General features: G+C 42.8%; 1 protein-coding gene across 19 annotated transcripts in view; it reads right to left on the reverse strand.

Annotated features, from left to right (window-relative positions):
- Nucleotides 1-14,061, reverse strand: part of PROM1 (prominin 1) — a 64,001-nt gene extending 49,940 nt beyond the window's left edge. For 10 of the 19 annotated variants that reach the window (XR_010472142.1, XM_065060593.1, XM_065060587.1 and 7 more), the window contains exons 1-2: nt 13,922-14,061; nt 7,039-7,452 (exon numbers count right to left, since the gene is read on the reverse strand). Coding sequence is in view for 18 of the 19 variants with exons in the window: in XM_065060593.1 (XP_064916665.1) it covers nt 7,039-7,258 (220 nt within the window). In the remaining variant the exon portion in view is untranslated. Of the gene's footprint in view, nt 1-7,038; nt 7,453-7,820; nt 8,074-13,277; nt 13,335-13,729; nt 13,848-13,921 lie in introns of those variants that run through there. The other 9 variants (XM_065060594.1, XM_065060588.1, XM_065060586.1 and 6 more) reach the window with 4 other exon arrangements.
- Nucleotides 14,062-16,385: the final 2,324 nt, after the last annotated feature.

Here is a 16,385-nt window from a genome sequence, read left to right on the forward strand (position 1 = left end):
AGCCTCAGCAGAGCAGCCTGAAAACCCATAAGGTGTCTGCACTCACAGATAAATTGCAAAGAGGTTCACAAACAATACGTTACCAGAGAATATGGCTGACCTAAAACCTATTCCATCCCATTTCTCACCATACAAGATGCTGCAGGTATGTTCTGTAAGTCTTCAAGAAGCTTTCATGCTTTTACATTTCCTGACTAGTTTTGTTTACAGAGGTAGGGACACAAAGAACTGTCTTCCTCACCTAGTGTGCTCTGACTGTGATTGTGCACTGGCATCTGAAGGGCAAAACTCAGGCACCAGTTTGGTCAAAGCCTGAGTTGCTTATCTTTGCTATGAGATACTAAATGAGATGGCCAATCTCTTAGAGAAGTTAAGAAAAACAAATGCACGCAGAGCTTAATTCAGTGTCTTACTGTAATTTCTAGTACACAGGCGCCACGCTACATTCAACATATCTGACATTATCACCCCACCCCCAATACACACACCACACAGTAGTACTAATTACCTAGATCCACATGTTTTTAGGACATGGTACCTTTGCTTTTTTCTTTAAAGATATACAAACCCTATCAATGAAGCTTCTTTACCTAAAACAATAAACAAACAAGGCCACCTTCTGTCACAACACCATCCTGTATCTCAGACCCTTCCCTTCCTTGTAGTTGGCAGCCGTAGCTGTGCCCAGAACGCATCCCCTGCACACCAAGGCAGGGAATGCTGCTGATCAGCTCTGGTTGTACCTTGTGTCTCCCATTAACACCCACAAAGAGAATAGGGTAGAAGCAGTTTCAAGCACTGGCCTGACATTGCCCATGCTGTAACTATCAGTAGGTTTCCTGAGCCAGCTCAATACCTCACCCAGAAAATGCCCAAAATGTCCAACCCACTTGCCAAGAAGCATTCCAAACAGACAGAAAGGACACAGTTGTCTAAACTGGAAGTGATGGAAGGCAGTTTATGTCTAGGAAATATAAGCAGGGTCTTAATAGCACCCAGCTGCAGGCCCATGTTATGTATTGTTGTAAGCTCGCCTCCAAGAGGCAGCACTGCCTGAGGTGCTCCAGCCCATTGCACAGCTGTGATGCCACTTTCGAACACCCCACAGAAAGGAATCCAACTCCCTCAAACTCTGCTTGAGGTTAATTTTCATTGCTTTCCCCCTTCTGGTTCTGACAGTGTTGAAATCGTGAAGCTGGATTGTCATTTTCCAGTCCCTGTCAAGGCATCTTTTTTTTCTCCTAAGCATAGCTGGTAGGCAGTATTAAACCAGTTCAGGGTAAGCACTGAGGATATTGTAGAGAACAGATTCCAGATGTGGGTACAGTGCAAGATTTTCAAATGATCAGCTCTGCTACACTGATTAAAAATTGACTTCCATTTTTTCCACATAATACCTGTCTGCAAAAGAGATTCCTTGCTTACATAATCCAGAAGTGGGCAAGAATACATCACAGAAGTGTTAAAGTCTGCAACTGTAGTCTTCCGTAGCTTTCTGTAGTAGCCTCTAGTGGATAATCCGTATAAGACTCTCCTCCCTAAAATCTCTGTCTCCTCCCTGTCCACAAAAAAAAATCTTTTTGACAGGCAATCTGTTAGATAATCTACAGTTTGGAAGAGTTCAGAGAAAAGGGAATTACTCTTCTGATGCCTAAGAAAATAAAAAAACAGGCCTTAAATCTGCTTCAGAAAATGTTCTTGGTGTTCCTTGTTTACATGGGTATGTCATCATGCAGAGCATCTCTTGAATTCCCAGCAGGAAATGAGCAACAGTTTGGTTTTTTTTTTAAACACTATTTCCTTAAATGTATATAAGTGGGCAGAGAACAGAAGAGGCTGATTTATCTTGTGTCTTCCTACAGCCCCATCTTCCCCAGTATTTCCAACATTAGAAACAAGGTATTTCTTTCAATGTATACACCATATTACCAAATAAAGGAGCACCCTAATTCACATCACAGCTTTAGCCACAGTGCTGGGGAAACAAACACACAAACCCCACAAACAGCTACAGGGATGTGGTAAGGGCACTGACTCTACAGCTTAGTGAAACTGCAATTTCACAATACAGCTCAGCCAATCCAACAGCTCACTCGCTGAAGGACAGGTCTTGCTCTTCCTCCGTTCTTCTCAGCTCCTGTACCAGCAATGGCTGATGTACTTCCAACCCAGCTCCAGGACGTAAGCTTTCAGAAAACCAACCCACACACACAGAACTGTAACTGTCAAACACTAGCTCAATAAAGCAGTCCGTCCCATCAGTGCAGTTTCACACTCAGACTAAAACTGAGACTTCACACAATTGGAAAAAAGGATATTGCCATTTATGTTTTTATAAAAGGTCGTAATTGCTTTGGGTACTTGAGCAGTATCTTATGTTGCTTAACTTTAGCATCTGCACATAAGTCAGAACTCGAGTCAGAGCCAGAGCACGATCCTTTCACTGCATGCTGGTGCAGATATGCCCAATGTTCCTGGGAAAGTCTCGAGTTTAAAAACAAAAGAGCATTACCAGGCACGCATAACTGATTTAGCTCTAGTGCTGCAACATCCAAGGCATGAGAGTTTTTTGTTTGTTTGTGGGTTTTTTTGTTTTTGTATGGGAGCTGTGGAAGATTTATTACTAACAGGAAGCAAAACTACAGTAAAAATGGGCAACCAAAAACTGAATAGTTACTAAAGGCAGAGAAGTTGGGCTTTTTTAGAAAAAAAAAAAAATATTTCCTGAGTTTTTAACTGAGGGGGTGATAAAGTGGTTCTATTATTTACTTTAGAACCTCACATACAACACAGCTAACATAAAAAAAGTCAATATCCCAGGAGCTCAAACCTACCTACAACAGGGCTTTGCATATGCATTTTCTATTACAGCTATACTAGCTAGAAACACACTTTTTTTTTTTTCACATCAAGTTATGTGGGTTGTTTGTTTCTAATGTTCAAAATGTTTTAATTGCTGAATACACTCATGTGAGATATTAATTGCAGCGACAGGGAACACAAGACTAACTTGCTGAACTCCACAATTTGCAGCTGCTTTACAGGCTGCCCAGGCGCAGAGAAAGGACCAGTGAACAGTGTCAGAGACAGGACTTTGCATTAAAATACTGAAGTTATGATCCTCAGTCGTACACTCAAACTGTTCACCAAGTGAGACTCCACAAACATAAAGAATCAAGGGACTTAGTCCAGGTCTGAAAACCAGTTTTGTTCTTGTTCTCCACAGGTAAATAGTACATTCAAATCTTCATGATAAATTTTGCCCATGAAGTACCTGCATTCAACAGCTGGTTTTAATGTTAAAGTTTTATTCTTGCTGCAGCAGAAACAAGATGATCCATAATAAAAAGCAGAAGCTGCAACAAAGCAGTTGTAACTTAACATAAGTGGCACAGTTGTCCTGCAATACATTCAGCTAAAGGACACAGGCCTGTAAATTTTTGTCTTATTTCACTTAAAAAATAGGAGCAGGAGCTTTATTGCCAGCTTATTTCCTTTGTGAACTCTTCACATTTTCATTGCAAGACACAAGCTGTGAAGCCAAAGATTTGTTGTGCACATCATGCTGGCAAGTGGAATCTCAGATTAATGACATCTTACTGCAACTAACAACTGGTTTCCATGGGAACAAAGACAAAGCCATGATAAGATATTCATAGCAGCCAGAGGATCATACTGACCATGCCCTGTCTACACCAAGTTCATATCTGAAGGTCTTCAACACAACAGGTGACATGCACCATGTCACAATCATGAACTGACTTCATTAATAAATTAACGCTTTGCTTTAGACAGATTCTAAGTAAGAAAAAAAAATGACAATTTGTATTGTTAGATGTCCCCTTGGCTGACCAATAGAAATAACTTGTAATTTTCCCATTTTCATCTATTTATTGTAAGTGGTGCTATTTAACAGGAAAGACTAATGATTCCCTATCCTACACAGTCCTCAAAAAAAGGAGCAGTAGCAACATCATGTTCATGGTACAACTGGAGGAAACAGGGCACAGTAAGATTAAAGAGATCTGCTGAGCCTCAGGTAGCAAACTAGTGACCCAATACAGTCTTCCACTGTGGTGTATTATGAACTCAAAGTGGAAGCTGCTTCCCTTATGCTTGGGAACAAATTCGCTCCCATATACACCAGCACTTCACCTAGTGAGGACAAAGTATTTGTCTGATGGGAGTTGAAAGCAAAATCTATTTACGCTCCCTGAAGCATTGCAATCAGATATCCTAGTTCACTTTTTTCAAACTAGCTTCTCACCATATCCAAATAGCACAGTGCTAGTCTTAAAGATTCAGCAATTTAAAAAAACTTAATGAGTTACAGTTCCTTTCCCTGGTTCTGTTACTGCGCTTCACAAAAGCACTATATTTAATCCCATTAATAACTTACAACTTAATCTATGTTTAGATTTAACAGGTATGTCCACAAACCAGACGGCGTGAACAAATTTAGAAGCGAGTAAATTACTTGCTTAGACTTAACACAAAAAGAAAACTTACAAAATATTTCTTGACTAATTTCTTTTTCTTTAAATGAAGTGATTCCTTTCAACTTTTAAGTAGCATATAAGAAGCTTTAAATAAAGGTTAAGGCTTAGCAGCACGCGAATACTTCAAGAACAACATTTCCTAAAGACTCTGATGAACTTCATATTTTGCTTCATGTTACTAACTTTCTTCCTAAAAGGCATACTCAGGACTGAAGCAGTATCAATGGTATACTGTAACATATTCAGCTCCATGAAAACACTACTGCAAGCACAAAAATGACTTGCAAATGCAGGAATATATACATGCAATTAGACAATCCTGTAACTTTTTACCTCCCAGCTAAGAGTACTAACAGTAGATTGGAAAACTACATACGTGCTTCCAAGTATTAGGGGAAAAAAAAAATACTAAGATCAAAGTTCTAAATGATTTATGCCAATTCCTGCACATGAGTCATGCATCTCCTATATGTTATGGTTACATGCAATATACCAGGACATCAACCTGGAGCTAACTCTTCTGAAGCACCAGCCCAACAGGAATGATGAAGTTTTGAGTCAGAAACATCAAAAGGCTTGCTTTCTGTGCCTATTTGTGATTATGTTTATTTTCATGTCTGAATCACAATTAACTCTATTTCAAGTTGGCAGTTAAAAAAACCCCAAACATTTCAAATATGTAACTACACCATTGATACACTGAACATGAAAATAGAAGAGCATATGGCAAAAGAGATTATAGGGATTAACCAATTAAATGGTATAACTCAAACCGACATGATCCGTCAAATCTGCAATGAGGTATGTGGGGACATGGGAGAAGCACTTCACCTAATGCAAATAATGGAAAACAAACTTCTAAAAGGACTGATTTGGCAAAAAAATATGTGCAAGGAAGGAAGGAGAGGTATGAAGTATTCAAAGCAGACAAGCTAAGAACAAGTGATTTACTACTGGATGTCTGCTTTCTCTTCAATGCTGGATTTCATAACACCTACTGGTGTACTATAATCTTGATCATAAATTCTAGACTAAACGATTATTTACATGCTTAGGACATAGAATATTAAGTTTGACTTAGAAGGTACAGACCAAATTTGTGTTAATATAAACACACAGTTAACATCTCACTGAAATCAAGTTTCCTCTGATGTTACAATAAAAAATCCAAGCAGGGCTTTAGGTAGAATGAGGGCCTGTTTCTAAGAGTTGAATGCAGATGACAATCTGAACATATCAGGTCTCACAGAGAGGCAAACAGTTCATCTGCATATCTAATGGAAAGAAAGAAGCCACAAAAGTAGAGATATCTGGAAACATTTCCTCCAGAAGGTGACATTACTGTTAGCTTCATGCAACTGCCCTCATTACACCTTGTGTAAGACCTGCTCAGAAGACAGATCCTTCAGGGAACAGGCCAGGCTTCTACTCTCCAGGTTAAGACCTGGGACTCAGGCACTTGTCTAAATAGAATTAATTCATTCAAGTTCATTTGAGATCATTCTTCTACAGCTATAGAAGAAATGTCAAGAATATAAACAAATATCATACCAGTACACAAGCAAAGAACTTCTTTAAAATTTTAAATTACTAAAAGTTTTAATACATAAATTGAAAGATGTACTATAAAATTATATAAATAGCTTTTACACACACAGTTACAGCTAAACCACCAGAAGAAATCAATAACAAACCATTCTTAGATTCTATTGAAGTTTCACCTCAATATAATTTTAAATGCCAATCTTATGCAAGCACATTAGCATCTTCTTTTAAGAGCTAAATGAAACAAAAAGCATATTGAAAAGTTAAGTTGATACAGCTACCACATCAACAAACACACAATTCCCAAAAACACCTTTTAATCCATGCAACCTCAGTGAGCACGCACTTCTGATATCTCAACTTTTCCTTTAGAAGGAGGAACAACTTAGTAGGAAAGGCACAGAAGCAAAACCCTCAATAAAACAAATGCAGTTTTAAGTCTTAACTTCAGCTTACAAAGGAACAAGTTACATGTTGCTGTGTAATGGAACTGCCCTTATATAAAAGTTGACTGGATGTGTGAATGTGGAAACACATGAATTTTTTTTCAAATTGCTAAATTTCCATTTTCCAGGCTAGATCTCACAATATTATAACCACCTGTCTATCATAATATGCAAATCTCAGAGAGCTGTCTCTGATGGATTTAATATTAAATACAAAGCAGTTTATGCTTTACTCCTATGTCATGCACATATAGGAAAAAGTTTCAGTTCAGAAAAAAAAGCCTCAAATGCATCAATGACACCTTTGATATTTGTAAGCAAAGTTCTGTGAACAGCATCAACATTTCATTTTCATAAACAATCTCCTCTCCACTATGCTTAGCAGAAAAATGTTATTTTATATGGAACTACATGCATTTCCAGGTCATAACATGTGCTACTAGCAAAGGCCTTCATATCATTTACTTCCAGATTATGGTCTTCATATCTACAATAGGATAAATACACCAATAACAGAACTTCATTTAAAAAGTAGTTTATCTGCTTACCTTGAGGAAAAGAATTTGGCTGCACTAAGTACAGGAATGCATGTACTATTTTAAACAAAATTCCTATTGGCCCAGGTTCATGGTATGCACCTGTATCATACATCTTGGATGGTACAAATCCAAAATCCAAAGTCCCAGGAGGCGGTTTGTATATAGGCTGTACCTCTGAAATAGTACTTCCACAAAGCAGCAGCAGCAGCAGACAGAGTTCCACAGCCATAGCTAGCAGTATTCATAAAACTGGAGGTAGAGATATTTGTCCCACCAAGTCTAAAAATCTTCAATACATTCACTTGGGGGTTCGCTTTCTAGACGGGAGAACACTGGTGCACCCTCACGCCTCTGATTCCTTAATGGATTCGTGCTCTGGAGTGGTACAGAAGCCTCTCATGGAAGTGACTCAGCGCACCATCTCTGGTAAAAACAAGGAAGAGTTTGTTAATGCCTGTGCAAGCAAACAGGAGAGTCCAAGATAACTTGCAATCTTCTGTGAAAACTTAACATATCAATAGTTGTAAAAGCAAGCCAGATAGGATAGAAATGAAAAAAAAAAAAAAATTGAGATTTGTGAATAATATGGTCTATTATATACACTGTACTTGAAAGGGCGGGAGAAACAATTATGCATAGTTCCAGGTCAGCGAGTTTTTAAAAACAAACAAAGCAGAGCACTGGGACAGCTCCAAGGGAAACAAAACTAAAGGAACAATGTATGAATTGCACTTCTGACTAAATACAGTATGTCAAGTCACAACAGTCACACAATGCATCTAATCAGCCACCTGAAGTTACCGTAGTTGATGGCAATTATATTATAAGTCATATCCCGTAGCTTCTTTCATCTCAATATTTCAGTAAAACCTTCTGGTTTTAATCCATAACCTTCTGTTTGACGGGACTCTGCTTTCCTTCCCCATGCATGACCTAGCAGATGGCACCCTTTGACACCTGTTCCACAGCTAAGGCCACAGACTCCATCTCAAGGAAGAACTGCTACTCTCCACCATCTGCCAAGACTGAGGAAATTATTAATCACTGAAAAGTTAACAAAAACAAAAAGAAACAAAACTTCACCCTCCTGAGAGGAACAGTGGGTGTCAGTAATTACTTTCTGTTAACTCAAACTATCTCAAGGCTCTCCTTATGAACTGGAGAAGCCAACTCAATGAGTTTTACTCATAGCTTGCTCAGGCTGAGTGGCATTAAGATGACTTTGGATGCTTACACATTTTTAAGAACATTCAGAATCTACAAAATCACAGCGGTTTAATCAACCGGCATTTGAGAAGTGTAAACGCAACCCACCCCAGGTTTCCAACAAAACAAGTGACCAACTCTTGATCTAACTGGAACTAGGTATGACTTCAGCACAGGCCACAGTAGCCACCAAGGAAAGAGAGCACAAAACCAAGCAAAAGGCAACAGAAAAACTGCTGCCCCTGTCTGACTTTGGAAGTCACACACACTTGACGAGTGTGCCAGCCATCACCACGCTGACTTTCCCACCTGTCAGACTGACTTATCTTTGAAATGTCTTTGGTGACCCATCAGAGCACCACTGGTGGAGATGCCTGAGAACGTGCTGCTCATGACAAGCTGCCCATTTCAAACTGGGCAGCAGCCAGCATGAAATGCCTTTGCTTCACATAGTTGTGCCTCTGTTGCCTTTTTTAGCATCATTATCCAAAATAAGTGTTTTGATCTCCACTTTGGTGTTCAGACCATTTATTTATAACACAAGCACCTCACAACCTCAGTCAGCCCAGTGCTACACCAACACCCTGATTTCCAGGTCAAAGAGATTCTAAAGACAAAAGACTTAAAATCAGTAGTAAGGCACGACTTAAGTCTCTCCCATTCTTTACAGTGTCTGTAAAATACAGGCTGCTTTTCTGAAAACCTGTACTGACTTGCAAGAAACAATGCTGCATGCTTGTTTAGTAGTTTGTGCTGTATTCAAAGGATGCATCAAGAAAAATATGGAACAAAGGAATACAAGAGCAGATCAAAGCGCTATAGACAGTTTTGTTTCCCTGAAGTCTAATCGAGTTACGAAAAAAACTCAAATCTATCTTCACCCCTCATGGCTATTGAAAATTAAGAAGAATGAACAGTAACAATGGTATGAATAGCAGAATTATCCAATCCTTATTCAAAAAGGCAATGTTACTAACCACTCTGAAATACGATGCTCAACGCAGCATATGATTTAGAACACATCAAACTGTGTGTATTTTCCTATGGGGAAAAGAATGTTTTGCTAAAGAATAATGGAAAAAAAAGTCCAGCTCCAAAATATTATTTTTCCTCCTTTATTCTTTTTTCTTGAGACTAGTTAGTTTTCTCCAGCCTAAAATATATTCTCCAGTAGAATTTTCTTTTAAGCACCTATTACTCTACTGCTGAGTGTAGAAACAGTCAGAAACTAAAGACTGCTTAAGCTGCAGTTTATTATCGAATCTACGAAAACTCTACAGGGCAAACATCACAAGACCACAAATAAGAGGAAAAAAATAATTGCATTAATGACATAACACTGAAGATGGTGCAAGTTTGATACCATACAGTTCAACTTGGTTTTCTTAGGGGGAAAAAAAAAAGTTTGAAGATTTTTCTAAATATAATTTAGTTTCTAAATATAATTTAGTTTTCTGGAGATTTCTTAAATAGAGCTGCACCACTACAATGAGTCCGGAGAAAAAGCTCCTACATGGTGACAGAGCCTTGACTCCAAGAGTTAAGGAAATAGGTACAAAAGCACATAATACAGGGAAATGTTTGGTGTGTTTGTGAAAGACGAAACTGAGAGGAAGATGGCATCCCTAACTGGTGTCTTAGGGCTAAGTTAGAAGACAACACGTTTTCTGTAGTGTGTTCTTCTATATTAAAGAGAGCGCAGAAGAAGAGAAAGTACCTACAACTTTTTTAAAAATTTTCCTCAGATTTTAGATTAAGGACAATCAAATTGTATCTCATTGTACAAATAGGCAAATAAAGCACCATCAAAATGTTCTCCCAATCTACAAAAACAATCACTGCACCTGCTAGAACAGTGCAGTCATATACTAACCAAGACAGAAAGTTGGCAGTTTTAAGACAAGGACACTACTGAAATTGCAATGACACTACCCGTACTGCAGATACAAACATTATCCTGCTCAGCGTAGGCACAAAACCAGCTTTCAGTTCCAAAGACACTGCTGAAATCTCCAACTCCACATAGTTTTCAGTTAAGCTTTTATAAAGGTAAGAATTTTTTCAGCAAAGCAGGTGGGTTTCCTGCAAATCAAAGAACCTGCAGAATTCTAACCACACTCTCTTCCCCCTCCTTTGCTGGCAAACTTATAACGATAAACGTGGTATATATGATCTTACCGGGCAATTCCTTCAAGCTGACACCAAATCTTCCCTATACTACATAAAACAGTGATATATTTTCAAGATTACATTAATTAAACTAATAAACCTATAACTCAGGATACCTGAGCATTCAATATGTATTAAACCTTCCGAAAAATAACTCAGACGCAAAAAGCCCCCAGTAGTTATCCTTATCTTAATATCTAAAATAAGCTTAGCTGAGAGCATGTCAATAGTTAAGTATGCTAGACAAACAGCATTAAAAAAAAAATCTATCCATGAAATTTGCAATTATGAGAACTGCAAGAATGACATACACAAGAGTGACACATATAAAGTGAATTACATAGCAGTTCATGGTGCTCTTCACTGCAGCATGTGGCCATCTCATTTCCTCAGAACCAGCGTGGTATCACTGCAGTCAGTGAGCTACAGTAACTGCCTGTACAACTCTCCCCAAGTTCAAGTAAACAACCATTGAAAAGAAGCTGAGTGAACCTTTGAAGTGCTTACATTAATTATCAAATAATATATTCATTTCATTACTATGTTTACATTAAAAATAAATAAAACAAACCACAAACCCTGTTAAGTACTTAATAAGATACATAATAATGAAAGCATTTAATTTATTTTCTGTGTGGTTTGCAAGTATTCATCTTTAAGAAACCAGAGCTTTTGCTTTTTATTCTGGAGCTGTCACTAATCTACACATAGAAGTCACTAAACAATTCCTGGGGTTTTAACTACTATCTGTGGAGAACACCCTCACCCTTTTATCAAGTATGTTGCAGTATTATCACCTCTCTGATATATCTTACTTATTATTAGAAGTAGTGTAATATTTTCCTAAACCAATAAAGCTTTAGGAACTTCACTCTAAGTTTAAGAAGGGGAGAAGAAACATAAAGAGATGCCGAAGTTCAGCAACTGCTTCCACTATACATCAACTCTAAATAGCAGAGCTTAGGAACAGCATGATGTCCAGTTCTTTGTTTCACAGGACTGGCCTCCTCCTGTTCAGCACTTCAATCCATGCAAATACAACACTGCAGTGCAGTGATACAACGATGATTAACCCTGTGAACTGAAATTCAATCAACCAGAGGCTAGGCTGCTAAAACTCAGTGTGGTAGCCTGGGCGCAGTGAACCAGTATGGGATGGCTGAAGATGCGGTTGTCCATAGGAACCCACCACAAAGAATCTGGCTACATTTGTCACAATTTTTAATCCCTCATTTGAAAATGTAAATCCATAATCCTGTTCAGTGAGGTTGCTCCAATGAGAGCAACGCACCAATAGAGTGAAATGAATTAAAACAGCCACAAAACAGATAGTTACAGGTAGACTACAACTCCTAAGTACATGCAAAAAAACCCCAACCTACAAACAACATCTTCCCACTCAAGAGACATAATACAGCAAAGCCAAGCTCAGTGCTGGCAAGTTAAAAAGCTAGTTTCCTGTTACAAAACTGTCCTAAGCCTACCAACAATTATAACCTGTTGCCATAGATAGAGTGGAAAGCACATAAACCTAGTAAGCACTAGGGACTGCAGAACAGAGTCTGGCAGCACTGACAAAAAACAAATAGAATCTTCCACACAACGTAGCCTCGGGATGCATCTGACGCGCTTGCTACATGCTCAAAACAAGTGCTCAGGTCTGAACAACTGGACATTCAGAAACCAGGTTGCCTTTGAGTAGCTACTTAATAATTTGAAAATAAACAAATAATCAACAGCAAAAAACCTGTGCTGTTTTCTAAGTCATAGCAGTTTACAAACAATAAGAGACCTGTAAAAATTCCACATATCTTCCCCAGAAGATTAGCAAGTCTGATTTTCAGATGTCTGCTTAAATGTTTAGAGTATATTTTCACTAACTGAACAAGAAGAAATACATATAACTTGATTTTAGGTGGTGCATTTACCCTAGCATTCATAGACAATTTTCCTTGTGAGCACATTTTCCAGCATCACAGAGAAAATTTTAACACACAGTAAAGCCAGCCCATAAACAGGCAGGTTTTTTTACAAATGTGAACTGATGAGGGCTGTGTACTTGTCCCAGTACCAAGGTACTGGAACGACAGACCCCACATAATCCCACTGGCAGCTGAGACCAAGTCTTTCCCACGTCGTCCTTCCAATTACTAGAACGGAAGAGATCTCTCCCTCTAGCACGCTGCCAACTGCACAGTAGCACGGGCGCTCTGTCTCTGCCGGAGTACCGACCGATACGGTGGTTTCCTCAGTCGCTGCCCTGCCCGTGTGTTCGGAGGCAGACACAACCCCCGTTCACCGCCGCCACTGCCCCTCCTGCCCCGCTCTCGGAGGGGGTCCCCAGCTCACGGCGGAGCTCACCCCTGCCGAGAAAAAGCCTTGAGCACCCGGGGCGGGCTGGCGCGATGTGTGCAGGTACATGCTGAGCAGCAAGTCACCAGCAGCACCGCCTCGGTTAACTCCTCCGAGGCGGCGTTCGCCGCAGCGCGCTGCCGTGCCGAGCGGGGACCCCGCGGGAGCGGACGGGCCCCTCTCCCCGCTGCGGTTCCACCACAGAGCCAGAGTAGGACTCGCCTCCCCGCCTTCGCCGCCCCTAAGGAGCCCATTACTGTGTCCCCTTCCCCTTCCGCCTCCTCGGCGCCGCTCAGGCCCTACCGCCCGCTTTCCCCCTCCTCGCCCCGGGCAGGTGTCCTCAGCGAGCACCCTCCTCCCCGCGGAGCGGGTTCCCCTCTCCCCGGAGATGTCCGGGGCTCTCCCCGCTGCCGCCACTCCTCTCCCTTCAGCGGCCAGACACTCACAGCCGCTCCCCGACTCCTCCTCGGCCGCCTCCCCCCCCGCCCCGACCCCTCCTCGGCCGTGTCCGCCACACGCACCCTCCGGGGAGAAAACCCGCTTGGCTCGCAGCGGCCGCGCCCGCAGCCCCGCTCTCCTCAGCGGGCGGACCCGCCCTTGTTCCCCGCGGGCCGGCACACACCGCCCCGCCGTGCCGCAGCCCCTTCCCCCGGGCCAAACCAGTCTCTTCCGCAGAGCCCCTGCCCGCAAGCCCGCTCCCCCGGCTCCCCTCAGCACAAACCAGCCCGGCACCGGCCCCTCTGCCCCCGCCTGACCCCGCGTTCTCAGGGCCGGGATTCCCCCCTCAGTGCCTCCATGCCATCAGCCCCCGCTCACACAGGTCGCTCCCCCAGCCCCGACTGAGCTCCCCCGGGATCCCCACCGACCACCCCTCCCAGCAGACAGCCTCGCTCCCTCGGGCAGCTTCCTCCCTCGACGGCCACCATCTCCCCCCCATCACCGGTTTCCCACAGCAGCCCCCGCCCGCCGACACCTCCGTTCTCCTCCCGCGGGGAAGGGGCCCTCCTTTCCCACGGCTGCATTCTCCCGCCAGAACCCTCTGCCGCCCGCAGCGGGAGCAGCCGCGAAAAGCGAAGGAGCCCCACCCCCACCTGCTGCCCCGCCCCAGCCCCGCCGCGGTGCCCCGGGACCCCTCCTCACGTATCCCCCGCCCGGCAGCACTCACCGGCCCAGGGGGGAAAGCGAGACGGAGGCGGCGCGGCGCGGCACAGCACGGCACTGCCCGCTCCGCCTGCCACCTCAGAGCACCGTGGCGGCCGGGCTGGTGCCGCCCGCGCATGGATTATGGAGGGCGGGCTCTGCCCCGGGCCGGGGCCGCGGGACCACCCCGGCAGGCTGGGGCTGGAGGGGGGAGGAAGAGGAGGAGGAGCGTGAGGGGTTTAACCATGGAGAGACCCGCCGGGCCAGCGGGAGCTGGGGAGGGGGGGGAAAGCCTTCGTGCTTTGGCTATTTAAACGCGGCCGAGCGGGTCAGTCTGAGTCTGCACCGTGCGGGCAGGCGGCGACCAGCACGCAGCGATCGGCGACCTGTTGCTGGCCGGACTGGCCCGGCTCCGAGGCTGGTGCCGGTCCCGGTCCCGGTCCCGGCCGGGAAGGTGTCCCGGAGCGCAGGGCGGCCCCCGCCGAGGAACATCCTTCCTTTCGCCCCGCAGTGTGGCCGTGCCATCTTTCGGCGATTTCTCCTAGCGTTTGGTTTGAGTTCAGCCGGGTTTGCTTTTGCCATCAAGGTGACTTACCCCATTAGCTTCTAGAAAAACATCACACTTTGCCCTTCCTGAGCGATGTCCTTATTTCCCGATGGGGTGATAATTTCTTTCAGGGCTGGTATCTGTTGTCCTAAGTGGGTTTTGTTTCTGAGGGCCAGTGATTTGTTGCTAAAATGAGAAGCGCTTTTCCTACAAGTTGCAATACAGTAACATACACTTTCAAAGGCTCCTGCACTTTCCTCCTTTTGCCCTTCATGATTTTTATTTGCAGCTTTGGTATCTTCATATGGTTCCCCCATTGTAATATTAAAACATAAACATTATTCTTACTTTTCTTACTAGGCCCCCCATAATTCAGCATCACAGATCAACGCAAAGCAAGAATTTGTTCTGGAGATCCAAGGTCATGCTGGTTCTTTGGAAGTCCTTAAAACACTGATGCAGAAGATGGGTTGGTCTCCCTTTTGGCAGGCAGAAAGAAATCAAGGCTACAGCTACAGCAGCAGTCTGCATTGCTAATGCAAGTTTGGCCAAACATTGAACGGTTTTCCCACAAATGGTATTTGGTGTTGCTGACCTCTACCTGTATTTCGTCTCAGGGCATTTTCCAGCAATGCACATCAAAGAACAAGTTGCCACATTGGCTGTACACAGAAAGAACAATTATTCTGACCACAGCTAATTCTGGTCTTGTTCAGCAGGAAGATATGTAGTGGTACAACCCAGAATGGAGCAGCACAGAGCTCAAAGGAAGGCTCCTTCCCTAGTGCTTGTTACAGTTCACATATGCACCCTAAGCCATGTGTCAAAGAGGTGCAGTGCTGTAGTCTTGGGTAAAACACACAACACCTTGACAAAAGGACAAATGTGTTAAATTAGCCAGATAGCCCTCAAATCCAGAAATACATCTCCTGTCTTAAGCATTGGATGAAAATTATTCTAAATACAAGAGAATATTCCTTCCAAATAATGGGCTGTGAGTGCTCAATGCTACTAATGAGGTGATCTGGTAGATTTGATTCCCTTACTTCCATACAGGGTTAAAACGGAAAGGCCAAATTTCACTGGCCTCGTTGACTGATTCTAGACTGCAGTTTGATTACATATAGCTACAGTGATAAATAACTGAAAGGGTGGAATAGTCTGTAGGAACTTCAAGATAATGTAGAATTGTGGAAGAGAACAGCATGGAATGAAGTTTCAGGACATCCTGCCTTGGTGGAGCCAGAGACACGAACATTTTCCTTTGGATTACTCATTTATACAAGTAAGAGGTTTATGGCAGGCTACCACAGGACTTCTAGGTGAGAAATGTTTGTAGTTTGCATAAACAAGGATGTTCAACTAGAGTTACAGGAAAAAGATAGTGACTTTCAGAGAAGAACTGAATCTAAATCAAGACCAACACTATTAATGGGGGCATTTCTTCAGTAGACTAAGCCAACACCTGTTTTCTCATTAGTATTATCCATGTGTAACAGCTTTCCTGCTTTTTATGGATGATGCTATAGGTACAAGAAAGCTTTCCAGTCACATCTGAGTTTCTTCGTACTATTGGCATCCAGACTGATACAAGCAGTTTGCCTAAGGTCTTCGGAAGTGACTAAGATAATTTATGTTGTACTAGGTATTGAAAATGTGTTCTCTGAGTAGTACCTAGTTAAAATGTCAGAGCTTGTCACTGTGAGATGGTAAATGGAAGCATGACCTCTTCAGCTGCCTCTCATTGCATTACTGGCAACGCCAAGTATATGTCTAAGCTGAAACTGCTCTGAGCAGCTGTTGACCTTTCCTTGATGTTTCTTCTCCGCTAACTACATGTCAGGTAGAGGTGGACAACTTCAAACTGAGAAACACTGCACCAGTTTGCAGCCCTTTCCTTCAATCCTGCTCTCCCTGCCATCCCAATCACAGCTGTGTCCAG

This window comes from Columba livia, chromosome 4 (genome assembly GCF_036013475.1).
Source record: "Columba livia isolate bColLiv1 breed racing homer chromosome 4, bColLiv1.pat.W.v2, whole genome shotgun sequence".
Lineage (NCBI taxonomy): Eukaryota > Metazoa > Chordata > Aves > Columbiformes > Columbidae > Columba > Columba livia.